General features: G+C 51.9%; 10 protein-coding genes across 10 annotated transcripts; 3 read left to right on the forward strand and 7 right to left on the reverse strand.

The window, feature by feature from the left end:
- Positions 1-719: 719 nt before the first annotated feature.
- On the reverse strand, positions 720-3,212 carry M430DRAFT_49514 (hypothetical protein; the record flags this gene model as incomplete). The annotated part of the gene is made up of 2 exons (XM_024868074.1): positions 720-863; positions 939-3,212. The coding sequence occupies 2 exons, from the start codon at positions 3,210-3,212 to the stop codon at positions 720-722; spliced, it is 2,418 nt and encodes an 805-aa protein (XP_024722541.1).
- A 1,009-nt stretch (positions 3,213-4,221) lies between these two features.
- Positions 4,222-5,792, reverse strand: M430DRAFT_137580 (hypothetical protein). Its single transcript, XM_024862518.1, has 3 exons — positions 5,486-5,792; positions 5,352-5,433; positions 4,222-5,302 (listed from the first exon to the last, which is right to left on the reverse strand). The coding sequence occupies exons 1-3, from the start codon at positions 5,725-5,727 to the stop codon at positions 4,625-4,627; spliced, it is 1,002 nt and encodes a 333-aa protein (XP_024722542.1). The 5' UTR covers positions 5,728-5,792; the 3' UTR covers positions 4,222-4,624.
- A 344-nt stretch (positions 5,793-6,136) lies between these two features.
- On the reverse strand, positions 6,137-7,931 carry M430DRAFT_34272 (hypothetical protein). Its single transcript, XM_024866519.1, has 3 exons — positions 7,861-7,931; positions 7,240-7,793; positions 6,137-7,149 (listed from the first exon to the last, which is right to left on the reverse strand). Exons 1-3 carry the CDS (start codon positions 7,873-7,875, stop codon positions 6,366-6,368), a joined length of 1,353 nt encoding a protein of 450 aa, XP_024722543.1. The 5' UTR covers positions 7,876-7,931; the 3' UTR covers positions 6,137-6,365.
- Positions 7,932-11,693: 3,762 nt separating this feature from the next.
- Positions 11,694-12,519, forward strand: M430DRAFT_34273 (hypothetical protein). The gene is made up of 2 exons (XM_024866520.1): positions 11,694-11,910; positions 12,021-12,519. The coding sequence occupies exons 1-2, from the start codon at positions 11,815-11,817 to the stop codon at positions 12,462-12,464; spliced, it is 540 nt and encodes a 179-aa protein (XP_024722544.1). The 5' UTR covers positions 11,694-11,814; the 3' UTR covers positions 12,465-12,519.
- A 940-nt stretch (positions 12,520-13,459) lies between these two features.
- Positions 13,460-15,482, reverse strand: M430DRAFT_26879 (hypothetical protein; the record flags this gene model as incomplete). Its single annotated transcript, XM_024865462.1, has 4 exons — positions 13,460-13,749; positions 13,808-13,979; positions 14,150-15,150; positions 15,194-15,482. 4 exons carry the CDS (start codon positions 15,480-15,482, stop codon positions 13,460-13,462), a joined length of 1,752 nt encoding a protein of 583 aa, XP_024722545.1.
- Positions 15,483-16,468: 986 nt separating this feature from the next.
- M430DRAFT_118851 (hypothetical protein) lies at positions 16,469-18,818 on the reverse strand. The gene is made up of 2 exons (XM_024861726.1): positions 18,401-18,818; positions 16,469-18,344 (listed from the first exon to the last, which is right to left on the reverse strand). Exons 1-2 carry the CDS (start codon positions 18,599-18,601, stop codon positions 16,746-16,748), a joined length of 1,800 nt encoding a protein of 599 aa, XP_024722546.1. The 5' UTR covers positions 18,602-18,818; the 3' UTR covers positions 16,469-16,745.
- A 508-nt stretch (positions 18,819-19,326) lies between these two features.
- M430DRAFT_137592 (hypothetical protein) lies at positions 19,327-20,327 on the reverse strand (the record flags this gene model as incomplete). The annotated part of the gene is made up of 5 exons (XM_024862519.1): positions 19,327-19,646; positions 19,697-19,764; positions 19,825-20,125; positions 20,189-20,222; positions 20,278-20,327. 5 exons carry the CDS (start codon positions 20,325-20,327, stop codon positions 19,548-19,550), a joined length of 552 nt encoding a protein of 183 aa, XP_024722547.1. The 3' UTR covers positions 19,327-19,547.
- Positions 20,328-20,517: 190 nt separating this feature from the next.
- On the forward strand, positions 20,518-23,518 carry M430DRAFT_57712 (hypothetical protein). Its single transcript, XM_024868686.1, has 7 exons — positions 20,518-21,080; positions 21,129-21,189; positions 21,241-21,789; positions 21,839-22,230; positions 22,284-22,495; positions 22,549-23,018; positions 23,128-23,518. The coding sequence occupies exons 1-7, from the start codon at positions 20,572-20,574 to the stop codon at positions 23,158-23,160; spliced, it is 2,226 nt and encodes a 741-aa protein (XP_024722548.1). The 5' UTR covers positions 20,518-20,571; the 3' UTR covers positions 23,161-23,518.
- A 490-nt stretch (positions 23,519-24,008) lies between these two features.
- M430DRAFT_225083 (hypothetical protein) lies at positions 24,009-25,646 on the reverse strand. Its single transcript, XM_024864706.1, has 2 exons — positions 25,455-25,646; positions 24,009-25,353 (listed from the first exon to the last, which is right to left on the reverse strand). Exon 2 carries the CDS (start codon positions 25,322-25,324, stop codon positions 24,188-24,190), a length of 1,137 nt encoding a protein of 378 aa, XP_024722549.1. The 5' UTR covers positions 25,325-25,353; positions 25,455-25,646; the 3' UTR covers positions 24,009-24,187.
- On the forward strand, positions 25,601-26,572 carry M430DRAFT_225072 (hypothetical protein). The gene has a single exon (XM_024864705.1). The coding sequence runs from the start codon at positions 25,777-25,779 to the stop codon at positions 26,428-26,430; it is 654 nt and encodes a 217-aa protein (XP_024722550.1). The 5' UTR covers positions 25,601-25,776; the 3' UTR covers positions 26,431-26,572.
- The last annotated feature ends 123 nt before the right edge of the window (positions 26,573-26,695 follow it).

Genomic DNA, 26,695 nt, shown 5'->3' on the forward strand with positions numbered 1-26,695 from the left:
ATAGACTATAGACCGAGACCATCCCTCCCTCCCTCCCTCCCATCCCCCCCGCCCAAAACTTCCGATCCATAGATTAGTAGTTAAGGCAGCTATCCGCAAGTTGGTGTTATATATGTTCCTCCTTTTTTGGGGGCTGTTATGATTTCGTCTCTTCTCTTCCCCCTTTTCTTGCTATGTGTACTACCTGTGTTACCTATGTACATACGAATGGGGATGGATGTAGCGGGCAGCTAGGTACGTTCATAGATTGATTACCTACCCATTCCACCCCCTCCCTTATGACTGATTGATCATTAGGCGGGCAGGGGGAGAGAGAGAGAGAAGAAGAAGAATGGATCTGTAGATGATGATGATGACTTTTCTGCGGTGAGTTATTTATTTTACTTTATGAGTGTTGGTTGGGTTGGTTGGGTTGGTTGGAGGGACGAGGAGTTTTTGGAGTTTTGCGTGGAGGATATACGTCAGTTGATGGATATGAGATTTCTGGACCGCTTGGATTCACTATTTTTATTATTTACAATACTACAGAATGAATGGCATCGCAGTTTTGATTGATCCCATCCCCCACACAATATGTAGCCTCTGATATTTTCCGAGCTGTAATGTAATGTAATTTCATGTCATAAATATGCATCCCAAACCCTCCATCGCAACAACGCCTTTTCTCTGACCTTCCAAGAACTCCAAGCTGCCACAGGAAAAACCTGCAGACAAGATAATTACTTCTTCCTACCTCTAGCCGTGACTTCTCCCTTCTCGCCAATTCCTAGCTTGATCCTGCATTCAGGACAGTACCATTTCGTGGTTCTTGGGGGGACATCTGTAAGGTTGACACATTCTAGATGGAACCATTCCTTTTCGCACTGCGTGTTCAGTGTAAGCGCAAAGTGAATAAATAACAAGGCAGATAGGGCAGGGCAGGGCAGGTTAGGACTTACATCTCCATTTTCGCACGCGATCATCGTTCCGAAACTCACGCGATTGCACAAGCAGTATCTTGGCTCATCGGGATCAATGACATTGCCCTCGTCATCAACCTCGTCAAGGACCTCTTGAGCGGCACTTCCTTCACGTCCGTCTTTCTTGTCTTTCTTGGTTGACGCTTTCTTGCGTGTCGCTGCACTTCTCTTTCCTACACTGACAGCCGCTGAACCCTCATGCCCTGCGGTAACAATACCGGGAGCTGGGCGTTTAGTGCGCTTGCTTGGCTGACGCGGTTCTGGCGCAGGTGTGTTGCGCGCTGTGCTGGCGCGGCGAGGCCGGTCTATGGTAGCAGTTGCTACCGGGAACGCAGGCTCAAGGCTGGCTGCTTTGCTTCGAGAGGATGTTGGCCGTTTGGGTGGCAATGGCTCGGGCGCAGGTGCTGGCGCCTGTGCTGTTATTGCTGCTATTGACGATCTTCGAGCACGGGTATTTGCAACTTTTTCCGGTTTCTTTACCTCTACCTTGGTTTCCTTTTTAGGTTCTTTGACGGGCGGTAGGATTGGCGTTGATGACTTCTTTGGAGAAGGAGCTGTTACATTCTCCGCAGGGACCTCAGCCGCAGGAACTGGCGCAGCTTCTGAAGAAGCGGCTGTAGCAGGTTCAAGAGTCTGGGTATCAAGAGTCAAAGCCGGGGGCTGCTTCTCCTTGGACGCAATTGGCTGAGGGGCAGGAACTGGAGTCTCGGTTTTAGTCCTCTTCAGTGGCGGCGGTCTCTCTGGCTTGTCCTGTTTTGCGGTTGCGGGTTCTCCCTCCGCCACTTTCTCAGGAGATTCGGTACCAGCGTTCGACTCTCTCTTGCGCTTTCTGGCCGGTGTCTTGCTGACGGCCGTCGGAGTTTTCTTATCCGTCTTCTTTTCATCCTTCGACGCTGGTTTGCTGAACAGACCCTTCATAACTTTAGCAGCTTCTGCCACCTTTCGGGCTGATTCTTCTGCCTCTTCTGCCGCTTGTTTGGCCGCCTCCTTGGCTTGATTCTCCTTCTTCAATTTCTTAGCTTCATTCAGCTTCATGCCACGATTGCTAAGCTGAAGATCCTGGTCGTTTTGTACTGCCTCCACACTGATAGCGCCTTCTGCCAGCACGGCCTGGCCCAAAAGTTGAGGTGGCACGGGCTGATCGAAAGGCTGACCTGTAGCATCCGCCTGGCTCTTAGCTGCGCGATATGCTTCAATACCACGACCAAGCTGCTTCAACTCCCGTGCGATCATAGTATCACTCGGGCTCCAGACAGCGTTCTTCTTCATTCGCTTTCTGAGCATCCCGAGCTCCCATTCGGTCAGCTGAAGCCATGGGGCGTGTTCGCTTCCCTTTTCAGCATTCTCTGGCGGAGGGTTCAACTTGGCCAAAGCATTGCTCGTCGAAATACCAGCTACGGAACTGTGGACGTTGGTGCCCATGACTCCGGGAGGCCGCGGGGGACGAGGTTGCTTTGGGGTTTTATTATTCTTGGGCGGCTTCTGAACCTTCAACTTGATTCTGCCAGAATTGTTTGTGAGGGATCGTGCTGGTGTCTGCCTGGGCTCCGGAGGCTCATCCTCTGCTGAGTCCCAGTCGTCGGATTCGGAGCCGTAAGATTCGTAGTCAAACTCATAAGGCGCCAGGACCTCTCCAGGGACTGTAATTCTCGGTGCGCGATGTCTTCGTACTCGTGGCCCTCCGGTTTGGTCCGTCCGAGATCCATCTAGACGTAAAGTGATCTTTGGTGTTCGAGCTATGACGGGGGATTTAGGTTTCTCGGGCGCTGGGCTGGGTTCTCGAGACGGCGGGTATGCTTCAAGCATAGCTTTGAGCTTTGCCAATATATTCTTTGCCCGGTTGTAGTGGCGGTCGACATTGTCGGCCATGCGACATGCCTCTGCATAGGACAATGTGCGGGCGCTGACAGCATCACTGACGCTCTCGGACAGTTCAGATCTGAGGCTAACAGGGTTTGGCTTCTCATCGACGGGTATATCTGGGAGCCTTCCGTATATCTCAGCCTGTTCGTTGGTAGCTCTAGAAGCTTTGCGATACTTTCGATCGAGATTGCCGATAAGGGTGATGGAGCGGATCATGTCTGATGGGAGGTATTCGGTGAAGTCGAGGAAATCGGTGACCGTCGCTTGGGCATCAGGATCTGTGGGAAGCTCGAGCGGTTCCATATTGTTATTCAGATTGGCCATGGACTGGATGGCTTCTGCGATCTTGTCCTTGCGCCTGGGGCTGGTCGTCTCGAGGGGCAGGTCCATGGTGTCTGCGGTGGCCAGTTGCGTCGGGAGCTGGCCGTGGTTGGCCTCTGATGTCCGTGGATGATCAATGTGCGTGTGCGGCTGGGGGACCTTGATGCGACAGCTCAGGATGCCGCTCCCGTCAAGCCATCTGTAAAGGAGAGGTAGTCAGTCGCTTTGGCTCATATTTTCGGGCGCGCGCGATGAAGGTCGTGGAGGTAAGGTACGCGCGCCCTAAGGTAGCTCCAGCAGCGGGTTGGGTTGTAAGGCCACCCTTGTTACCCTTAGCGGGCGACCGCCGCTCTGTGGAATCTTGATAGCACGTCCAACAACGCGCAGTGCTTGAAGCAGACCCGGCATCTGAAGTATGGGAAGTAGGCTTGGTAAATCATGCCTGTGCTGGAATAACAAGGGACTCGCGGCGAAGACAACAAAGAGAGGGGAGTGGGCTTACTGTCTCGACGCGTCGCTGGCCATCCCTGAGACCGATAGAGGGGGAGGGGAGGAGGCAAGGAGCGCACAGTATTTACTGTAAGGTAACAAACAGGGAGACGGACGTTTTGCGAATGATATACTCGAAGAATCGCTTTACATTGCTTGAGGATGTCTTCAAGGCGATTCTTAAGATCAGGTGGGCAGAGAGAGTTGCGGCTGTAGAGTATTTCTTGTATCTTGTTCACAGCGAGGCAAAGTAGACGCCGCGCGCCTGCTGGCGGTCACAAGATCTCTCAGGATGGCAAGCGCTGGCAGGTAATAAAGTGAAGAAATAATAATAATATAATAATAAACAATCAGATTCCTAAATAGGCAGATGAATATCACCCGGTGCTAGAGATGAATCAAGATAATCAATCCTCCGTAAGGTAATCAAGCATCAACTCCCTACCCAAGCATCGAGGAGGCGTCCCAAGTACCAATCAGACTCGAGTACCCAACACAATGCCTACGGGGGTACTGTAGGTATCGGGGTAAATAGAGCAACTGGAGTAACCATGTCGGGCAACGATCTCCTGCCCACCTTGAATTACTTGAACATCTGACTATGTGCAAAGACCTTGTACTAGGTACGTGCTACTTCTACTGTGAATATAGAATATCAACAAATTGAGCCCTATGTGATATTTTCGAAGGCAAGAGCTTCCACTCGCATGAGAAGCAGAGAATGCCAAACTACACCTACACTGTTAAGCAAAGTCCCATGCTTCACCCCACACATCCCGCTATTGCTACATAACACAACTCCTTCGAGCTCCAAATTTTGATAAACTCCGTTCCAGAACCAGAAAGCCAAGCAAGCCTCCAGATCCGTCCACCCCTCCTAGTCCCATGCCGCGCTGTAATTCTCAGAAAAAAAGAAGTAGCCACACCAGAATCATACATAGAGTCTGCACCAGATCGAGTCTTCGAGCTTCACCATTGACCTACGCACCTGTTCATACAGAGCCTACCACCCCCAGCGCCGCACCCGTGATCGCAGCAGCCGTAGACCATATCGCAGAATACGCCACCGCACCGATCGCCTCGACGCCTTCAACCGTGACAAAGGTTTGCACGAAGGTATTAATCCCGCTTACCAGTACCAGGGCCAGCGTCCGCTTGATCACGACCTTGGTCTTCGGGCTAAATCCCCAAACATTGTACCAAAATGTCTCCGACAATGTGGCGGTGGCAGGGTTGAAAGCCGCCGCCTTTGCATCTGCGAGGGAGGGTGAAGCTGCCACTGCAGGCGTAAAGATGAAGGACTTTGCGGCGAGCCCGAAGAGGAGGGTCAGTGGCAAGAGTGCAATGGGCGTTGCGCTATGAGTAGCGGCAACAGAGGGGATGCCCTCGAAGTATGTGACAAGATATACTGGAAGGTACGTTACGTATGCGGTATAGAGGGTAACGCTATAGATCGTCGCTGCGAGAATGGTGGTGAAACTCTGGATTGTGTAGTCTGTCACAATATCCTTATTCGCGATAGCAACTGAACGCTGGGAGGAAGACGCCGAGTGAGCTAGGGAAAGAGGACGGAGGAGGCGGAATGGGACGTAAGTTGTCAGAGTATCGATCAACAGCGAGGAGATCACCGTTGCGGGTCGGACATTGTAGAAGGTGCCCAGTAGATAGAGCTGCACTCATCAGCAGAAGGTCTTGCATCGAGCGTACAATTTTCCTCACCGGAGGGCCATGCGATAGCAGGCTCAGCGCTGCGAGATCGTAGCCATCATAGTTGCCAAACCAGCCCAAGCCAAGCTCGAATCTTCCGTTGATTAGCAAAAAAATCCCAAGTACGTTTGGGCAACGCGACTCACGTCCGCCATCCCAACAACGCGCCCACTTCCCACCACTGATCCAATCTCCTCGATACGCTGGCCAAGTCTCCTGCCGTGTACTTAGCTGCGATGGAGTATAGGAGCGACGAAAGCGTTAAGCTCGATAATACAAGCAGCGGGAACCTGAGCCAAGGCGGGAGCTTGGAAGCGGGCACCACTGCGTCGCCTTGCTGTACGACTTTAACTGCCTTATCGGCAGGCTTTCCCTTGCGCGGTGGCATCGTGATGATTTGGTGTGCTTCCCAGGAGCGTGAGGGACAGAGATAGATGATCCTTTAGAGCTTTGAAATTGCAGGTCGTTGACGAGCGGCGGCGCGTTTGGAGATTTGTTTATCCTGATGGCGGGTGACGTCAACCCCACAAGTGGGAGATAACGAAGAACCAAGAGCTCTTCGATTTATCTACATTTATCTACCTACAGGAGCTTTCCCTCCCAGTGCAACACACTGCAGAATGTCAACAATACACGCTCTTACGTTCTTTACTCTCCAACTCTTTCCCGACCCAGTCCGACGTAAGTTCGTTGACAAGGAAAGCGGACATGCTACGAGAGTGTAAACACAGGGGGATATACAGCACTTTCAGGTATAAAGTTGTTTTCATTTCATTGGTAAGCAGGACATTTGTTCATCAACGCGTTTCATACATCGTGGATGTCGTAGTATATGACATGCCCCTTCTTTCCAAAGATAACCTCTTCAATATTCGTGGCGTTGGCTCGACGCTCGAGAACGACCATCACTTTAACCTCGTGGACATACTGCCGAGTCCACTCTTCGGTGCTGACAGTCGGCTGCGGAGACATGCTCGCATGTATACATCATTAAGAATGAAAGATGTGATAGATCCGCCTTGGGATCTATTCCTCCATGCGGCCGAAGACGCCATCGTCATCTTCGTCGCTGCGACCGCGGAAGCGTTGGTCGTAGTCCTCATCGTCCGCAATGCTTTCTTCGCTCTCTTCCATCTTGACGTCTCCATCCAGGTGGACCTGGTGACGCGTGTAGCTCTCGGTCTGACGAGGGTGATGACTCGGTGCCAGTGCACTGCCTGAGAAGGCACTCTGGCTCAAGTATTGAGCGGGAATATGAGGCACGGGTGGAGCATCTTCTGGAAGTGTGACAGGAATGCTTCTGGGCGTACCGGTACTTCCAAAGCTGCAGGAGAGAAGCTCGACGGCAGCGGCCAAGCCCTCATCCTCTTGGTTGCGACTAATGCCCGAGGATGGAGGACGACGCTCCTGGCTCGGTTGACGATAATGACCGAAACCCGATCCGCTGGGAACACTTCCACCGTGCAAATAGTGTGCGGAGGGCGCGGACTGGTACGAACGGGAGAAGCTGTGCCCGCTGTTGTACCTCTTGTGCCGACCTATGTAGGATCCGCTGCCGTACGTGTTGAACATATCTGTTTGCGGTGGAGGGGTGGTATCGGCAGAGCTCGCACCGTCATGCTGCTCCGAGCCGGAGGCTGGAGGAGACGCAGAATCTTGGTCGCTTTGGAAGTCCTTTGCAGAATCTGGAGGCGTAGTAGCATCTTGATTCATGGTCAAGAGGACCGAAGCGGCTTCCAAAAGTTGCACCTGTTGGTGCTTCGAAATCAGAAGTTTCGAGGTGTATGACCATTCCGGAGTGTGTTCCCATCTGCAATCAAGAAGTTAACAATCATCCTTCCAAGAGCATCACGGCGCGAAGCCCAGATGGAGCATGGAAGAGAGGAGGGCGGGCACGAACAAATGCTTGGATAAGCAGCTGCTGTGCTTGTATCCCTTTCCACACTTGTCACACTTGAGGTCACTGCCATGAGACTTCTTTCCATCCTTCATGAGGTGTTGGCCCTCGCTGGCCCGTCTCATGCGCGCCTGCTTGAATCCAGTATCTTCCTCCTCTATCTCATCGTCATCCTGATCTTCAATTGCGCTCTCATTCCGTTCTGATTTACCGCCAGGAGTCATTCTCATTCTGTGGCTCGGCAAGCTCGCGGGAGGAGAGGGTAGACTTCCCACGGCCAACCTTGCACTCTTCGATGACGTGTTTCTACGAGTAGAAATTGGCATTCCAACCGATGTATCTCCTGCCTCTCTCACTGCTGCTACCATAGCGGCGACATTGCTGACGGCGTTGGAAGAAACACTCTTCCGACGAGTCACCCTGTGACTTGGGTTGAGTGATCCTGACGACACAGAATGCGAATGGTTTCGTCCGTGCGATTGGCGAGGAAGAGACCCAGAATGGGTCGATGTGGACAGGCGATGTTGGTTGAGAGGTCTGGAAGGGTGCTGGATTTCCTGTAGGAGTAGACGGATCAGCTACGACCTATGCAAGAACCCACGTACGGAGGGCAGGAAAGAATACCTTGGAGAAGGCCATGGTCCAGATATGTTTTGGGAGACGGCCCTCAATCCTCGAAGCTCTCACAAGCTACAATATGAGGGCCGAGTGATTGTTCGGCGGGAAAGTTGTCGGGATTGGATAATTTGCGAAGCTCAAGCTACATGCATGAACACGCGAAAGCTCCCGGGTGGACGGTGACGGCGACGGCGGATCGCAGGATTGGCAGGGAGGGGACGACGATGGTGAATTGATTTCGAGATGGAAAGCGATGCAGGGCCGTCGAAAGAAAAAAAGACCCGTGGTTCGCAGTTGGAATGGGCGCGGGACTCGTACAGGCTGCAACGATTGGGGGCAGATTGGCTGGAACGCGGCGGGGGAGTGTACAGGAGAGGGGGGAGGGTTCGTAGAGGCTTGCGCCAGGAGACGAAGTGTCGAGAGGCTGAGGCGGGATCAAAGAAGCAGCAAAGCTCTTGATAGGTGGGAAGCCAGTGTTGCGAATGGAGGTCAATGGGGGGGATGTGCAGGGACTCGCATGGGGAGGGAAAGGAATGAATGTGGTGTTGAAGAAGAATAATGATGGAGAGTCGGGAGGGAGGGAGGAGAAAGTGGTGTTATTGGTAGGCAGACAAGGTCAAAGGTAAGTCAGCCCGCCAGCCGGACAAGGGCAGCGAGCGGATCCCTGGTTGGCGACCACGGGCCGGAAAGTCTGGACGCTTTTATGGGTTTTACGGGGTATAATTCGGTTTACGCTTGCTCTCGGGGGCGGTGATTGCGGTCGAGGCGCGCGGATCCTCAGCAGATAAGCAGATGGATGATGATTTTATATTATTACTTGTATTATGATTATGATTACGATTATGATTACCATCATTTATCATTGTCACGGCACCATTGCGCTGGGTCGCGGGGAGAGAGGGAGAGAGAGAAGCGCGCGTGCCTGGTAGGGAAAATGTGCGTGCCATTGCCCTGAGCCCTCGCGCGCAGGATAAAAGGGATCTATCCATTCATTTATCGCCCATCCCTTGAGGAGTTAAGAGGGGAAGCCAAGGGCGGCATGGGGAGGGGAGGAGCAGCGGAGGGCCAAGCTCGATTCAGACGGGCGCCTCTCTTTATCATTCGCGATGTTTTACGTTTGTATGTTTTAATGTTTTTGATTCCCTGTTGTTCGGATTTTCTATTTATTGCAGCTAAGGTATTTCTCTTGCTATTCTATTCTTCTTTCTTCTTCTATTCTTGTAATCCTCAACGTCACTCGCACCCCCCGATTACGGATTACGGCGGCGCGCGCTGACGGCAATGGACTGTACTGTACCCCGTACCCCCCGTAAGGCAGAGATGATGATGATGGCGAATGATTAGGTAATTCATTACAGGACCTGTCTCCGTGGACCACCTTTCCCCATACCTTACATATTATTCCACTCAGGGCGGATCCGACAGACAGACAACACTGACAAACAGAACAAGAGCAGAAAGGCAAAGAGAGAGAGGGATAAGAGAAGATAAAGAGATAAAGCAGCGACGGCACACTAGACTCGATTCTCGCGGGGCACGGTCATCGATGTGGGATAAAGGATAAAGGATATTAAATGAGGAATCTCGGTAACATGCCGATGGCATCTGATGGGGCCCGATGATGACTGATGACTGATGACTGATGGCTGATGATTATGATTTGATGGGGGGGGGGGCGTGATGGGTGATCACAGGACGAGCTTATTGGCCTGAGGCAGTACTGAGGGGGGAAGGAAGGAAATGCCGAGTGCTAATTGGTGCTGGTGACGATCCCATCTATTCGCATCATATGAGATGAGCCTGATGAGGACATAACACGGGCTCAGCTTTCACTCACTCAATCAGATGGCGAGGGGCAGGGCCCCACTTTGCCTTGGACATCATACGCTGGATCCGGATAAGTAAGTCTCCAGTCCAGCGAGTGAGACAAGAGTCACAGAGGTAAATGGGGTCAACGCCTGGTGGGGGCTGATAGTGGCTTGTAGATTGAGTGCTACGCTATTATTACCTTACCTTACCGTACGGTGCTAGGTAGGTAGGTTAGGTAGGTCCGACTACTAGCTGTGTAAGGTACCTTTACGCAAGGCACGTTTGCCGCCATGATAATGCCCCGTCACGTCACGCAAGGTACTCGGGCTCACCCGTACCTTTTTTTTTTGTGCCCAACTTTTATTTTATTTTATTCTATGATTTTATTCTACTTCATTATATTTTTTTTCTCATGTCATGACGTTAGACAAAGATCGTATCGTGCTCTCTCTTCTTACCTCTAGATCTGAGAGGGTATGGCGCGGTGAAGGTAGGCCATTGAGTCCAATCCAATCCCATGTCTGATCTGATGCTGCATCATGTGAATACCTTACCTATCTCCCATAAGAAAAAGAGCAGGCAGGATTTCATTCATGTACCGGAATCATATACTTGCCTAGATCATGAGCCCTGTAGAATTATTCGAGATCTTCATGTAAGGTATTAGAGCAGCAGAGCAAGGCATGAAATGAAGCCACACCAACTATATATATAATTCCTGATATTACCTTACCTTACCTGAATATCAGACGGACGGCGCTTGTACATAGGTACATCTCCGGACTATATTATTCTTTCTCAATTTTGGATCTTCTTTATTTATTTTCTTTTTAATGAGGGGTTCTTAGGTACTGCTCCCCTGCTGCATTCCGTTTCATTTTCATGCATTCTTTGTTTCTTCTTCTTCCGCGCGCATAGCATCATCTATGTAAGGATTCTATTAATATCCTGCGCGCTTCCAGCCGGCGGCTACACTATAAGATACAGATAGATAGGTACCTAGGTAAGGTAAAGGTAGATTACAATAATAAGATAGGTAGATGGCAGTGCGTAAATAATGACCGGAACATAACATAACACCAGCCCCCCCTCGATCAGGCCAGATCGCAGCACGCATGATTACTGGGAAAGTAGTCGCTGTTGAAGATTACAGTACAGAACGAACTTCTCGGCCCTGCTTCTAACTAATGCAGGTCAGCACCAGGGACCCGGGCGGGCGGCGGAGGAATCCCGATTCTTCTTCTTCTTCTTGTCTTTGAACGCGGGTGATGCCGCGGCTTGGGAACACAACAGCTGTGGTATAAGGTAAGGTACCTAATAATAAATATCAGACGACGTAATTGATGTCTTTGATGACCTTTGACATGTTGATTGACACTTGACAGTTGGTTTGGGTTTTGGGCGTAGGTATACTATACTATACTAATTATGGGATCCGCCACTATTGTCCTGTCTAGTAATGAATGACGGATGGGTGGGTGAGACAACTTACCTACTTACCTTATGCTTTCCTTCGGCTTGATATTTGCCGGACGGGAGTGTGTTTCCTCAGATTCAGAGGTAGGTAAGTAACCTACCTAAGGTCGTTCCTGATGACATACGTCTTCAAGTATCTACCTACCTTAGCTGGGTATGCATACCTAGCGAGAAGGATTCCATCATCGTGCTATCCGCGATGTCTAATTCTGCAGCTGAGCCTCCTCCATCATAGGTAGTAACATAAAGGTACAGTAAGTAGGTAGGTATGTATGTAGATACCTCAGGTTAAGATAGTCAACCTCTTTTCAATTCAACGAGCGATGTCACCGATTCAGGCCATGAGGCCACTGCTTATCGAGGTGGTTAGTTATCTCCGCGCGCCGAGAACCTTCTTCGCCCAGAACTAAGATACCCCCCTCTACCTCCAACCGCCACGATGAATCTTCAGATCCGAAGAGAGGATCATGGAGGTCAACGATGATCTAGATGATCGTCCGTACTGCTTGCCCACTCGACCTCGGTAATCATTCAGAATTCGACTTGGCGGAGAGAGCCCCGAGAAAAAAAAAATAAGAAGAAAAAAATTAAAGTAGGGGAAAGAGAAAGTCCAGCTTGTTTGTTCGTCGTCGCCACGATCATTGGTGCCTCGCACGTATCGGACGTGATCGCAGAATGGCAGAGCCGTATCAGAGAGTAGGCCGTGGCGGCGCCGGGAACGTCTACAGCAAGAAAGAAATCGAGGAGTCGAACTCCACCAGCAGCGTCTCTGTAAGCTCTCCCTCTTCGTCTCTCGACAGCACAGCATCAAGCTCTCTCTCCCTCTCTCCCTCTATATATCAATCGACACTATCCCCATCCCCTCACTAACCTCTTCTCAGGAAAACCCCCTCTCCCTCCACCACACCTCCACCTCCACCTCCACCTCCTTCCCCTCCCTAACCCAAACCCTCACCACCTCCTCCCAAGCCTCGCAAGTCCCCGAATATCAACACACCGGCCGCGGCGGCGCCGGGAACTGGGTGCAGCCCAGCACCCTCCCCCCTCCCCCCACCATCCCCCTAACCCGTATCCCGACGCACGCCTCCGCCTCCAGCGGGCCACCACCTCTCGCGCGACGCGCCGGCCGCGGCGGCGCAGGGAACTACGTCGATGATTCTGCGGCCGAGGAGGAGAGGAAGAGGGAGGAGGAGCAGAGAATGAGGGAGGAGACAGAGGAGAGGATTCGGAGGGATGTCGAGAGGGGACTTGCAAGGCCTGAGAGGACTTATGCGGGCGGCGTGGGCGGCAGTTGGGAGATGGGACCTGTGAGGAGAGCGGGGTAACCAGACACTCAAAATCAAAAATCAAAAATTAAAAATAAAAAAAAAACTTTGGAGATTAAATTCTTTGCATATCGTATCTTGTGAACCACTCCCAAACTCTAGGAATCGAAATCCGGGGAGGATTTCTGCTCAGAAAATAATACGTAACAAAACGATACCAACCTAACCAGCCGTGCAGGGGGCACTCCACTCGGGAACTCGGGAGAGCGCGCGCGGGTGGGGCGTAGCGCTGTGGATTACCTTCCCATCCCATCATCACTACTAGGTACCTAATGATGATGGGGAAAGAGAGGGGGCGACTAACTGTAGTACAGTGGAGGAATGTGGATGTGGATAGCGGGGTAGAACTTGGACCTCAACTTTTTTTTTTTTTCATAAGGCAGAGCAAGTATGAAAGTGCGGGGTATATATACCTAAGGTACCTTAGTCAGGGCGGGGGGCTGAAATGAGGGGTAAGGTAAGGAAGGTAACGAGATCCGGGAGGGAGATCTGGAAGAGGACGGGAGAGGGAGGAATTTGGTTTCGAGTGATTTGGGAATATGGCTAGGTACTCAATAATGCAATACAGGTTAATGCGTGCGTGCATAATCCGTATATTGAAGGAAAAGAAATGGAGTGGAGAGACAATAGGAAAAAAAAAGCAGAAAGCAAAACACGGTACTATGCGAACTTTTAAAGAAGCGAAAATGTTATTCTCTCTCTCTCTGGAGTTGAGTATTTATTAAATTATGACACTTTTTTGGGGGAATCTATGGTAATATCTCTCTCTAACAAAACTCCCCCCCGCACGCATTATGTCTAAGCCGTCTATCATGTACAACCAGGACCGGGGCCATGATGCAAAATAAAAAAACGAGGATTTTTCTCTAAAAAGTCGCTCACAAAAAATAACAATCAATCAATCAATCAAGCAAGAGAGATACGCCGACCGTCATCACGTAACGGTATGAGCCTCTCCAAACGCGTCCTGCTCCCCGGGAGCGGGGATATTTTTTTCACGCTGCTGATTCCTTGTCGTGCTCGGGCTGAGGCGACACGGGTGTGTGCGACTCGGACTCCTTTTCCTCTCCCCTGGGTTCTGCTTGCACTGGTGGCGGCGGCGCGGCTCGGGCGGCAGCGCCCCCTCGGATCTGCTCCAGCACGGCGGCGGCCTGGGCAGCGTACTTGCACTTCAACCGGATGGGTTCGCCGTACTTGTAGAAGAGGAAGGGGAATGGAACGCATCCCAATGCGAGGAATGCGGGGATTGACGACGCCCAGTGGATTCCGAGGTTGCGGTACATGTCTGTCATTGTTAGTCTGAATAGCTGCCAAGCGAGAGGGGTGGGAAATAGGGAGCTTACAAGTCGTGAACAGTGGGAAGGCGGCACCAAACAGAGATCTCAGAACGCTGTTTGCTGCCAGAGCTGATGCGGCATATATAACATATGAGTCGATCAAGTAGTTCATGATACTCAAGAATACCAGAACCATTCCGAAGCCAAATGGCGCGGTGCCGATGATGGAGGCTGACCACTACGAGATTTCTGTCAGCACAATCCCTGTAGAACCGAGCCGTGGTGGAACGTGATTTACGGGCCAGAAGACATGTTCTTCTTCTTCCAAAGGTAACTCCAATGGATCATGTCCACAGCTCGCGAGACAGTTCAAGGGGGAAGAGATGCATAGGGGCTGGGTATACGTACATGAATCGAAGGGGAGTTGGTCCACGCAAACCAGAAAAGGCCGACTGGTAGACATATTGAGCCAAGCATAGACGGTGGTAGACGTGTCTCCGGCGGGGCATTGCCATTGCATCTGGCCTCGACCTTCTTGTATCTAGCGTTGTCCCAGAAAGAATATATAACAGCTAGCATCATGCCAACCAGGACTCCTAGGAATGCCAAGCCCCCTACACCTTGGGACCACCCACGCTCAATTTGGTATACAATGGGGAAGGCGCCAAACATCATGTAAAGCGTACCATAAATGATAGCCATGTATACACTCAGAAGCAGGACAATGGGTTCTTGAAATAACAATATCCAAGGTCTGGACAGAGCCACTGTGAATTCCTGTTTCACGGTCCTGGGTCCGCGGTCGAGTTCTATCTTGGATTTATAGACCTTGCCTGTCATCTTGGAAAGCTTCTCCGCGCGGCGTCTGAGAATCACTGGCGAGTAGGTCTCGGGGATGGTCAAGGCTCCGAGAATCCACAAGGCCCCGGTGAAGATGGCCAAGAAACCTTCGACCCAGCGCCAGCCCTCGGTCTCTCCAAGGAAGCCTCCAACGACGGGACCGAGAGTCGGTCCAAGGAAAGGAGCAGCAGCAAAGACACACATGGCCACACCACGCTCCGCCGCGGGGAACATGTCCGCAATAACACCACCGGCGTTGGTCAAGGGAGAAGACCCAAAGGCGCCAGCGAAGAACCGCAAGATAAGGAGCGTCTGGATGTTTTGCGAGCCGGCCGCTCCAGCATTGAATGCCGTAAGCATCGCATACGTTCCGATGAAGAGGACTTGGCGCCCGTATAATTCAGACATAGGAGCCCAGATGACAGGGCCAATTGCAAAACCCAGGACGAACAGACTTACGCCCAAGGTCGCTACCTCCTCGCCGATCGCGAAGCCGCGGATGATCTGGTCGATACCTCCTGTGTATGCAGAGGACACGAAGGCTACGGCCAAGGTGGTCTGTTGCAGATCTGGATCAGTGCCAAGTATTCTAGAATTGCTTGGCTGGAAAACTTACAACAGAGACCGCAACGGTGATCGACCACTTCTTCCATCGTGGGAAGCCCATAGGATTCCGTCTATCATGATCGATGTATTCCACAGCGTAGGGATCCTCCTCAGTGCCCGAACCCTTGTACTGCCAGTTCAAAACCTCGGGGGTTACATGGGTCTGATCGATGACCAGCTGCCAATGCGAAGCCCTCTTGGGGGCGGGATTCTGGGCCTCGGCGTCATGTTTGAGTTCAGGAAGATCGGTCGAGGGCCTTGATGAGGAGGATGGTTCTGGTGCAGTGTTACCCATGATGGGCGAGGCAGACTTCTAGAAATCAGGACAGCGGAAGCAAGCGAAGGCTACGCGCACATGTGTACGACGGGTCCACAGTGGTCGCCGGGGGGTCTGGGCGAATCTGATATGGCCCAGAAGATGCACAGCCAGGGAAGAGAAAGGGGAGGGGAGGGGGACAAGAGAACGAAAGCAATGGGCAGGGCGAGAGAGAGGAGAAGAGAGAGAATCGACGAGAGAGGCGCCGAAGATTAAATACGAAAAGGCGTTAACGCGGGTCTTGGTATGTATTGGAAAAAGAGGGTTTATTTACTTTTATTTACTACCTTACTCTTCTTTTATTGCCTATGATTTGCTGTTTGCCAGATTCACCCAGGCATAAGCAGCATGCATACGGCGATAGCGGGTCTAAGATATGCGTGGTGCAGGGATTTCCGCCTTCCGCTCCGTTGGGAGGAAAAAACAATAAGCATAATAATAATTATAATAATACAGTGGGACACGCAGCGTAGAGTCTGACCGGAGGGGATAAAAACAGACAAAAATACGGGCGTGGACCATGGAACATGGGGTCTTAGTCTGGAGTAGCGCGCGCCCCGGAGATGCATAACGGGGATAACTCTGCATAACTCGAGGCAGCGCAGGAGCTGTATCCGTGCTTAGACTCGTGCGGGGCGAGGATAAAAGCGTGGATAGTGTGGATGAGTTGTGGATAAGTTGGGATAAGTTGGGATAAATGGGGATAAATTGGATAAATTGCACAAGTTGGCTGTTGACAAGGTACCTAGTACTGCACGAGTACCCGGACCCAGATAACGGCAGACCGGGGCGACTCCCTAGCTGGCCTTCTGCGCCGCGCGTGGTTGCCCTGTCAGTGGAAACAGGAAACAGCTCCGATGGGAAAGGCTGGGCGCCCGTGACACGCAGCCTGAAACCAGTCTCGAGAGCCGCAGCCAAGATCTTCGCCCGAGACGGTCTGCCGCCTAACCGCTTTGAACCCCTGTGGCTGCTATAGACTTCTTGCGTCGCCGGATTCCGACCTCCCTATCTGGGCTAGTCAATCAAGGAGTAAAGCTACCGAGCACCGATGCTCCGTCCTGTCTCCGCCAATCATGTGCCGCCAGGCTCGTCACAGCGCTTCTCGCCCTCTCGGTGGAATTATCTGGAATGCCTTTGGAGGCTTGGCCTACTCCGCACCTACGGACCAGAATGGTACGGAGTTCGGAGTGCTCTATCGGCTTCTATAGGTACATGGATACGGAGTACCGTCCCATTAAGATTTCACGATCTCTCGCTTGGCTTCGTCTTCCTTCGTCGCTTCCCAACCCGCCGCTTGCCATCGTCCCCCACCTCTGTCGGCGGGTCCACGTGATCCTGTGATGTCCCCGCGTCGTCCTCGTTCGCTTCCCCCTCGGAGAATCCATTCCACTCTTCTTCCTCGTCCACCCTTTCCTCGCCCACCCTCACCGGCACACCCGTCACGTCTCGCACGAGGTGCCCTCGCTCGTCGCGCAGGAATTGTGCTTCAACGTCAGCCGCAGGCATCGGGTCACGCACAAATCCCGCCAGGAAGAAGCCCATAGTTCCATGTGCATCACCCTTGTTGGCTCGTATGCACGCCTGCGCGAGCTGAGCATCCTCACCGCACGCTTCCAGAGATCCCCTGACCGGCCACTCTCTCATCCCTCGGACCTGCTCATCGCGCTTGAGGATGCGCCAACCACGCTCCTTCGCGATGCTTGAGGAGAGGGCGCTTTTAACGACCCCCTCGTTCTCCTCGGCGTGGACAGAGCACGTCGAATACGTGATCTTCCGCGCCGCAGGAAACTTGAAGGCATGGAGGAGCAGTTCGAGCTGGAAGGTGGCAAGCGCTGCGAGTCTACTCTTCAGTTCATCACCGGTATCGACTGCTGTGACCATTCCATCGTCGTCCACCATGACAAGATCTTCTTCAGTTTCCTCTCTTTTCCGTTTCCGTGTCTCCTTACTGTGACCGGGTGCCTTGGCGCCCTTCGTTGAGCCTTTCGATGCTGCAGCCGTGCCCTGTCCGACGGAAGGTAGATGCAGCTCTGGCATATCGTCCCTCCCGACGATACCACTCCCAGAACAACTGGGATCTAAAAGCAGAGCCCCTACATTTCTGAACATAGGAGAACTAGGGTCTGTCTTTAAAAAGTCATGTCCTGGATGTATTTTGGTCCATACGTTTGAACCAGCCAAATTGACCATCTTCTCCAGGGTTTCTGCTCGGCCCTTGTTTTTTTCAAAGGCATGAATCGTCTGCTTACAATCTTCGGGCTCCGAACTATGAGCAAGAAGGATGGCAGCAATGTGAGTGGTCTTATTCCCCGGTGCAGAGCAGGTGTCGACTATGTCGCCATCCTCAGGGAGAGGGTCGAGGAGGTAGGCGGGAAAGCATGACGCTTTGTCTTGAAATATGATAGACCCAGACTTATAGGCCTCGCTCTTTTGGAGGTCATTATATGGGGAAACAGCAACCAAATTAGGTATATTCGCATCAATGTACAGCTGTTTCGAGTCTCGACGACGCACACCGTCGATAGTAGCAGCCCGCTCGTATCCTGCGAATGTTGTTTCGAGTTGATCCTCCAGTGTAGTTTTCAATGTATTAACACGTACCCAGCGTGGGTATGGGGCCTCCGAACTATCGGTAGCATTCTCCCCGCCCGCTTCGACGTGGGCCTTTAGCGACTCAATGGAGCTCAATTTCCTTCGAATTCTTGCCTTTGTCAACTCCGCCTGTAGCCTGGCCTTGTGGCGTTCGATGGCAGTTCGGAGGCCATGGGTCGCCGGGAGGGCAATGCCGCGTTTGGCCAAGAGAAGGTCGTGGACCAGCAGAAGGGAGAGGAGCGGCGACAACTACAGAGACCGAATCAGTACGTGTGTTCCCCGACGAGAGCTGCAGTCAAACCGACCTTCCGCTCGAGGCGCAGTATATCAGCATGCTCGATGACCTCTTTCAGAATCGGGCTCCACTTGCACGTCTCTATTGCCAGCGCATAGACCTGCGCCGGCGGTGATTTGAGGCCCTTCTTGCTGAAGACCCGCGATTTCAAGCTGCCACCTGCATTAGTCGGCGCAGTCAGAACGTCAGCTGCCTCATAGTAGAGCGACATAGCATTTGTGATCACAGCCAAGTGTAAGCGTTCTTGCCCGACTGTGTCACCTCACCATAGCAGAAAGATAAATCTCTGGGGGCGGGACCAATTGCACGCTCAAGTGATAGTTGGTTATGGGATTTCGTCGGAAATTTTATGGTGTCGTATCAAAGTTTTCCCGGCCCGGCCGTCAGGCTTGCGGTACATGTACGTACCTTCTCGACCGCCTCTCCTTCGGACCTTAGCACATGTAGGGGTTACGGAGTAATCATCATCATGTCCCCAGCTTCCAGATAATCCGACCCGGTCTCTGGAGTAATTGCCACTGGCGGTCAAATGCTTGCAAACAGGCCCGAATCCTCCTACCAGTACGGAGTATGGGGACGTAATGCCCAGCCCGGATACCCCGCAACACAACCCCTCAATCGAGTCCTGCCTAAGTCTTTTGACCTCTAGACTTGAGATTGCCGGCAAGCACGGGATGGGCGATGCGACTACTGAGCGGGATTTAAGAGTCCCGCGCGCTCTACAGTGTTATGGTGCGTAATGTACGATGCGGGGTAGTGGCAATTATTTTCCGGCCTATTTTCCTTGCGTCTTTTTGTTGGAATCCGGGGCTGCAGTACCCAGTTCCAGGCCATGGTCCATCCGCTGTAGCCGAAAGCTGGAGAAAGGATCCAGTTTTCCGATCCATCGTGCGATGGGCCCTTTTGGCCTTGCGCCGGGGAAATAATCGTATTCGGGAAGGGATCATGGGGCTATGATTGTTTGGTCTTGTTGCTGAGTTGGGACTTGACAGAGCATGCCAGGCCGAACTTGATAGTAGCCAAATAAGGAAGTTTGTTCTTACCCACTAGACAAAGGTACAGACCCCGTATAGGATATTAAAACATAGCGAGCGTCATGTAAAGTTCGATCTATATACAATACAAAACAATGCTGCAGGATGGCTGTTCATAGCCGTCTATTCAAGCCTCCCAGCAAGATGGAATCCATACACCACAGTCGAAAGGAAGCTCACCAGGTTCACCAATGATGAAATGCCGTGGATTCTACCAAAGGCCTGCTGAAGTTAGTAGGCCAAGGGCAAGCCGTTAGTAGTAGTGACCTTACCTGGTTCAACTTCAGCATCTCCTTTGAATGCGGGGCAGGATCATAGGACTTCTTCCCATCTTTCACCTCTAGAGGACATATAATCAGCCCCATGCCTAAAACATTCCAGAGCAGCGAATACGACATACCTTGTTGTTTCCGCTCCGCCATGATTTTCGTAGTCGTGGGCCCAATAACGAGCAGGTTCGCGAGGCCCGCGACGAACATAGTGGCGAGAGGCGCCAGGACACTCCATCGATTCACCTCCGCAAAGGTTCCTTGCAGACCCGAAGCCGTGCCCCGTGGAGATCTCGCACCGGGATATGTTACGGCGAGGATGGCTGGAAGCGCGGTCTGGAGGCCGAAGTAGATGGGGAATATCTTGGCTTGCAAGGCCGCGAACTGGGGCCGTGAGAGCGTCCTAAAGGCAACTATGCCTCCGATAAAGCTCTGGGAGAAAAAAGAGGTTAGCATGACAAGAACTCAGAATTTAGATAGCGGCCGGATACGTACCTGAAAGAATTGGGTGCCCAGCAAGGTGCCATATCTGTGCTGGAGATCAATATCTGGGAATATAGTCCTGGGAGACAAGCAGCTCATACGTGATGATATGGTACGGAGCAGGAGATTTCAAAATCGAGAGATCTGGCATTGTGAGACAATATGTACAGTAGGATAATAAAATAAAAATGCTGATTGTAGTGAAGTGAGGCACGATGAAACCACCCCGTTAATAACGTACGATGAGATCAAATATGCCGAGGATTAATAACTGGGTCACGTGAGAAGGTGTTTCTGGGCGCGTCTGCCTACGCTCCCCTTTCCTATGACCGCGTCGACCCGGCTAGTCTGGCATCATACAACCTCTTTGACACTCTTCAACGGCGAGACGCAATATGGCGAGCAAAGAAGCTACAGTGTATATTGTAGATCAAGGTGCTTCTACCGGAGAATGTCACAATGGCAGGGTCGAGAGTGATCTCGATTATGGCATGAGGTATATCTGGGACAAGATCGCCGAGACGATGATGGCGAACAGAGTCACAGCAGGTGTTGGGGTTATTGGGTTGCGAACAGATGAGACGGAGAATGAACTAGCTGAGACTGATGCCGAAGCATACTCGAATATATGCGTGCAGAAACCTCTTGGACCCATGGAGATGGCTCACCTGAGGGATCTACAAAAACGGATCAAAACCAGCAGTACCGATCATGGAGATGCCATCTCAGCTATCGTGGTTGCAATCCAGCTGATTGAAAAATTTACAACCTTGAAGTCTGGGAAGCCGGGAAAATATGCTCGGAAAATTGTTCTCCTCACGGATGGCCAAGGTACTATCGAGGATGATGATATTGAGCCCATCGTGGAAAGGATCAACGAGCTAGGAATAGGTCTTGTGGTTGTGTAGGTCTTCCCTCGAAAGGCTGGGTGTTTTCTGCTAACTTGCTCAAGTGGTGTTGATTTTGATGATGCTGAGTTCGGGTTCATCGAGGACGACAAGTCCGCCCTCAAGGTTGGTAAAAATGTCCCACCTTAGTATTCCTCACAGCTTATATTATGTCAGGCAAAGAATGAGAAGCTTCTTAAAAAATTGACAGAGAAGTGTTCTAAAGGCGTCTTTGGAACTGCCGCTGAAGCTATCGCCGACCTCTCAGTGCCTCGTGTGAAGCCGTACAGGCCGTATTCTACATACAAAGGCAAGCTGAGTCTGGGCGATTTCAGAAGTTATCCCGAAACAGCTATGCTGATCGATGTTGAACGGTTCTTCAGAATTAAAGTGGCAAAGCCGGTTTCTGCTAGCAGCTTCGTTACTCGGTCCTCCGCCACGGATGGAGCAGCAAGTGGACAGTCATCCCACACACTCCGGGGCGATACGGAGATGACAGATGCACCCTCAAGTGTGGGTGACCTCGTCCCAGTCAGGAGTGCAACAACCTATAAGGTCGATGATCCAGCGGCCCCTGGAGGGAAGAAGGATGTGGAGCGTGAAGAGCTAGCTAAGGGGTATGAGTATGGAAGGACCGCCGTCCACATCAGTGAGTCGGATGAAAACATCACAAAACTCGAGACTTTTAGCAGCTTCGAAATCGTTGGTTTCATTCCTAATGACAAGGTATGCGTGAACAGAACAGCTTCAACCCGCCTAAACTAATCGTCATCAGTATCAGAAGTTTCTTAACCTGGGAGAAAGCCGCATTACTATTGCGCAAAAGACGAATGAAAAAGCCGCAATGGCACTATCCTCATTCATACATGCGCTGCACGAGCTTGATTCCTACGCCGTCGCCAGGATCGTCACAAAAGATGGGAAGGATCCCCAAATGTTGCTACTTGCCCCTTCAATCGAACCGGACATGGAAGCCCTTATTGATGTCCCCCTTCCATTTGCTGAAGATGTCCGTGTTTACAGATTTCCACCTCTGGACAGGGTCATCACTACATCTGGAGCTATCCTTACGAAGCATAGGAACCTCCCAAGTGATGAGCTGGTCCACGCCATGAGCGATTATGTAGACAGCATGGATCTATCTGAGTTTGGAAGGGATGAAGACGAGTATGGCCCCATCCGTTCACATGTTCAGAGCGCTGCTGGCTAACTCTTGGTAGTCTACCTACAGAATACATGCCAATTGAAGACACCTATTCCCCCATAGTCCACAGAATCAACCAAGCCATACGCAGGCGCGCTGTTCAGCCAGATGAAGCCATACCTCCCCCTCCGGAGATCCTGACTCGATATTCAGCGCCCCCACCAGAGCTCGTCTCAGAAGCCGCTCCGAAACTTGAGAAACTCGTGGCCGCCGCCTCCGTCAAGAAAGGCAAGTCCCAGCTTCCCCTCACCCCTCTTCCAATCTAACATAAGCCTCCCTAGTCCCTCCAAAAGTCAAAGGCAAACGCGGCCGTCGCGAAGTCATCAAGCCCCTCTCCGGTCTCGACATAGAGTCGCTCCTCGGCCGCGAAAAGCGGCGCAAGCTATCCCCCACCAACGCCATCCCCGAATTCAAGCAGATGCTTGAAACCGCCAGCGACGTGGCGGTGCTCCACGACGCGGCCTCCCAGATGGCCGGCATCATCCACGAGCTCATCAAGACGAGTCTCGGCGACCAGTGGTACGCGCAAGCCCTAGAGAACCTCTCGGTGCTGCGCGACCAGATGATCGAGTTCGAGGAGCCCGACACGTACAACGCCATCATCCGGGATCTGAAGGCGAAACTGCTGCGTGACGAGCTGGGGGCTGGCAGGAGGGAGCTCTGGTTCCAGATTGTGAGGGACCGCAAGTTGGGATTGATCGATAGCGAGACGGCCGAGGCGTCGACGGTGAAGCAGGAGGAGGCTGCTGATGTAGGTCTTCTTTCTTCCCTCCTGCATTCATTCATTCATCCCCTCCCTCCCTCTCTCTACTTGATTGCAATAACGATACGATAAATAAGAGCTAACGCGTAATACAAAGTTCTACTCTATGAAGCTGGAACCTGCCGAGTAGCGGGAAAGAATAAGTGGGATAAGTACCTAGGTAAGATCTTGACATATACTTTTCACGAGCGAGGGAAGGAAAAATGCAGGAAGGAGCTTGCGGGAGTTGCGTGGTCATTGATGCAGGGACGAGAAAGCTATAGTTCTATCTATGTTCTTTGTTGGATGGGTCACGGAGGATCACAACACAGGCTTCGGGTCAGGCTGGATAAGGTATTGAGATCATATATCATCTCCGGATACCTAAACATCGGTGCTGGGGTAATAATACCGAGGTAGTTCTTCCACAGACGGATCAATCAAGTCACGTAGCATAAATCAGGTAGTTTGGAGCGCTGCAGCATGGAGGAACAAATCTAAGACCTTGCATTATAAATTTCAAGAAGCAGTGAAGCCCTCAAAACAAGTTTGCTTGGACTAGCTGAACCAAACCAAAAAAAAAAATAAGTCATCTCCTCCCCTTTCGTTTGGTCCCCTTATTACGGGACGTTTCTTTTTATTCATCCACTGCCGTCTCAAGACGCGGTCTCGTCAATTCGTCTCCTTCGCTCTCTCTCCCCCTCTTCCAAAAAGTGTGATTAAATATACATAAGTGCGATAAAGCTGCGAAATTGCAATCCGCAAAGACACCACCCAGCCCACGTAGTAGTAGAGACTGTTCTGCCCGTGTCAATGACATTCGTTAAGGAAAGTGTCATAAATCTCTCGTCCGCCAGAGACCGAGTAAATATAGTGTCGAGTGGTGTTGAACGTCGAAGATAAAATATATGCGGAAATAATAGAGGGGGAACCGAGCGCACGAGATCTTCGCCCAGGCTCAAGGTAATCCGCCCCCCTGAGAAGAAAAAAACGCCATGCCAGTCGCCCAATCCTTTTGTTTAAGGACAGCGACCATATCCCAGAACCATCCTTCAGATCATGATCAAAAAGCGTGCTTGAAAACCAATCGATCGATGCTCGCCGGCAGATCGTGACGCTCACACTCCATGCTGCCATGCCGCCATTATGCACCCATCCCAGTAACGCCGCCAAATCTATTATACAGAACCAAGTCGTAAAAGAGCTTCGATAGCCTCCCGTTCCTGGGAATCAGAGGTCATACCGAAGGCTGATAAATCAAGTTTATTAGGTTGTTGAGCGGGCCTCAGAGGCACGGATTTTGCCAATGAGAGTGACGGACCGCCACCACTGTGAGACCCTCCCGGATATGGACGGGATGTGAGAAAGTTCGGGCCAGGGCCAGATGCAGAGTAGGATGCAGCCCGTAGAGCAGCTGCTCCTACTGCTGCCCAGTCTTCGTCGTCTGTTACGTCTTCAGAGTCATCACCCATAATCTCGTCGTCGGGGGGAGCCTCCGACGATGTGCAGGATGCATCCCCGTCCAGCGACATCTTGTCAGCCTCATCCTCCATCATCATGGTGTCCATATCATCGTCGTGGGAGAAGACGACCGAGTCGCCAGCCCAGCTGGAGTCCGGCGCGTTCAGTCGCGTTCTATCGAAGGAGAATCCCTTGTTTGGTTTTGCGATGGGCATCCCACCGGAGTATGATGATGGAGCACTGGGAGGTGGCGACTGTTCAATGCCTCTGCCATGTCTAGCAGGATGGCCCTTCAACCTTGCGTCCCAGCGTCCCCATCCCACCTTCTCAAACTTCACGTCACCCTTCACTCCACCTCCTTCGCCTCCGCTACCACGCCCTTCCAAGGCGCCTACCACTAGTCTTCTGGCTTTGGCAGGCGGTATGCCAGAGAATCCTGGCACAGATGTGGTGAGGTACCCCATGATGTGGCGGATGGCCAGAGGTCCATGAGCTAGGAGAATCTCTGGCAAATGATGCTTCGCGAGCAAAGCGGGAGTAATATTCCCCGCCGCCTCAGATCCAGGCGAACCAACGTCGTGCTCTTGTGCAGAGAGCCCATCTGGCCCGGTTCCATCAGATCCTTCATGGAGGTCGAGGTCAGAATCGACGTGCTCCAAGACGCCCTGGGTCGCCCCGGAACGCGTCCCAAATGGCTTGAGGCCATGAGGAGGCAGGGAGGGGGATATGGAATTTGGCGGAGTCGGGAGAGGATGGCCTTTGCCAATAGGAACGCTCTTGGCCGCTACAGCAGCAAAGCTGTCTCGGCCAGAGGGCTTCGGGATATCGCGAGCAGAGGATGTCATGTAAGCCATGTTCAAGGAAGTTGCTTCCGGACGTTTCTCTGTAAGTACGCGACACATGGTTAGCAGCTGCTCTGGACCAAATACGCGTGGTGAAGCGTGGCGGCAACACAAGTAAGCTGTTGATGTTGGGCTGACTCACTCGACTGTGCGATAGAAACGTTGGCGAGTTGGCTTCTAAGACGAGGCAGAGAAGCAGAAGATAGCGATTGATCAAGTCCGGGAAATAGCAGAGATCGTAACTGAGAATCCTATCGGGCAAGCTGATGGAGTTGCTGCGATGTTGAAGGGCGAAAGTGATTGCTGTTGTCGGGCCGGGCTACCAGTACCTGAGATATGGCAGTGGGAAAGGGGGGGACAGGATAGCTTTCAAGCCAGGGCGACGGAAGTGCGAGCGACTTTGGACGAGTGGCAATAGGATTCAAAAAACAAATCCGGACTGTGCTGCTGGATGTATTGCGCGAATGTTGCAGTATGATGAGTACTGTGCGAAGTGTTGTGGTGATGTTGTTGTTGTGTTGTGTGTGTTGTCGGATAGTAGGGGAGCCAGAGCCATATGGGAGATATGTGTGTCGGTGCATGTAACCGTGACGGCGCATCCCGGACCGTGGAAACTTCGAGTTGCCCTGGTGTCCCCGACGTCAGTTTCAATTCCTACGAAACCCTATATTCACTCCCAACCTCCCCACGCTTTTCCCACAAAAGATCTCTCATGCTTACAACCCAATCAAAAGCCCGCGATTTATTTTAGATGGTCAGCGTCGTGTCGCGGATTGACTGCGTTGGCCTGGAGGACGAGGCATCCGTCTGCAGTCCGCGGGTCGCGACGGAAGAGCAAACCCCACGTTCTATCAGGGCACATCCCTATGGGCCATTCGTCCACCACCGTTGGGCCGTCATTGGGCCAAACCTACGCTTCCACGCATCAGCAGACACCTTCCTACTTACTGTACATAGGACAAGCTCCGTCCACGACCCCACCAACAAAAGAGAGACCAAGTGCCCGACCAGAGGCCAAGCCTCCAAGGAGATCAAGGGAAAAGCCAAAGAGAGGCCGAGGAGACATCATGAAGAATAAACCCCACTCTACCCCTCCAAGCCCGAGCCCACGTTGTTGAATGCCGTCGTGATAGTTATTTGACGGTGCCGATAAGTATTCGGTACCATTAGGTGCTACTGTACCATTCTTCCCATGATTACTCCAAAGATACTCGTGGGCCATTCAATCACTATCGTGCCCCAGAGGACAGGCGCGGAATATTTACTACGCTCTAGTCCCGCAGTGGCCGACCACTCGACTGTCTCAGAGAGCATATGTTCCAAATTCCAACTTTCCAGGAATGAACGCTGTTGCATATTCTCGTGCATCTTTTTCATTGTAGA

This window comes from Amorphotheca resinae (genome assembly GCF_003019875.1).
Source record: "Amorphotheca resinae ATCC 22711 unplaced genomic scaffold M430scaffold_4, whole genome shotgun sequence".
Classification (NCBI taxonomy): Eukaryota; Fungi; Ascomycota; class Leotiomycetes; order Helotiales; family Amorphothecaceae; genus Amorphotheca; species Amorphotheca resinae.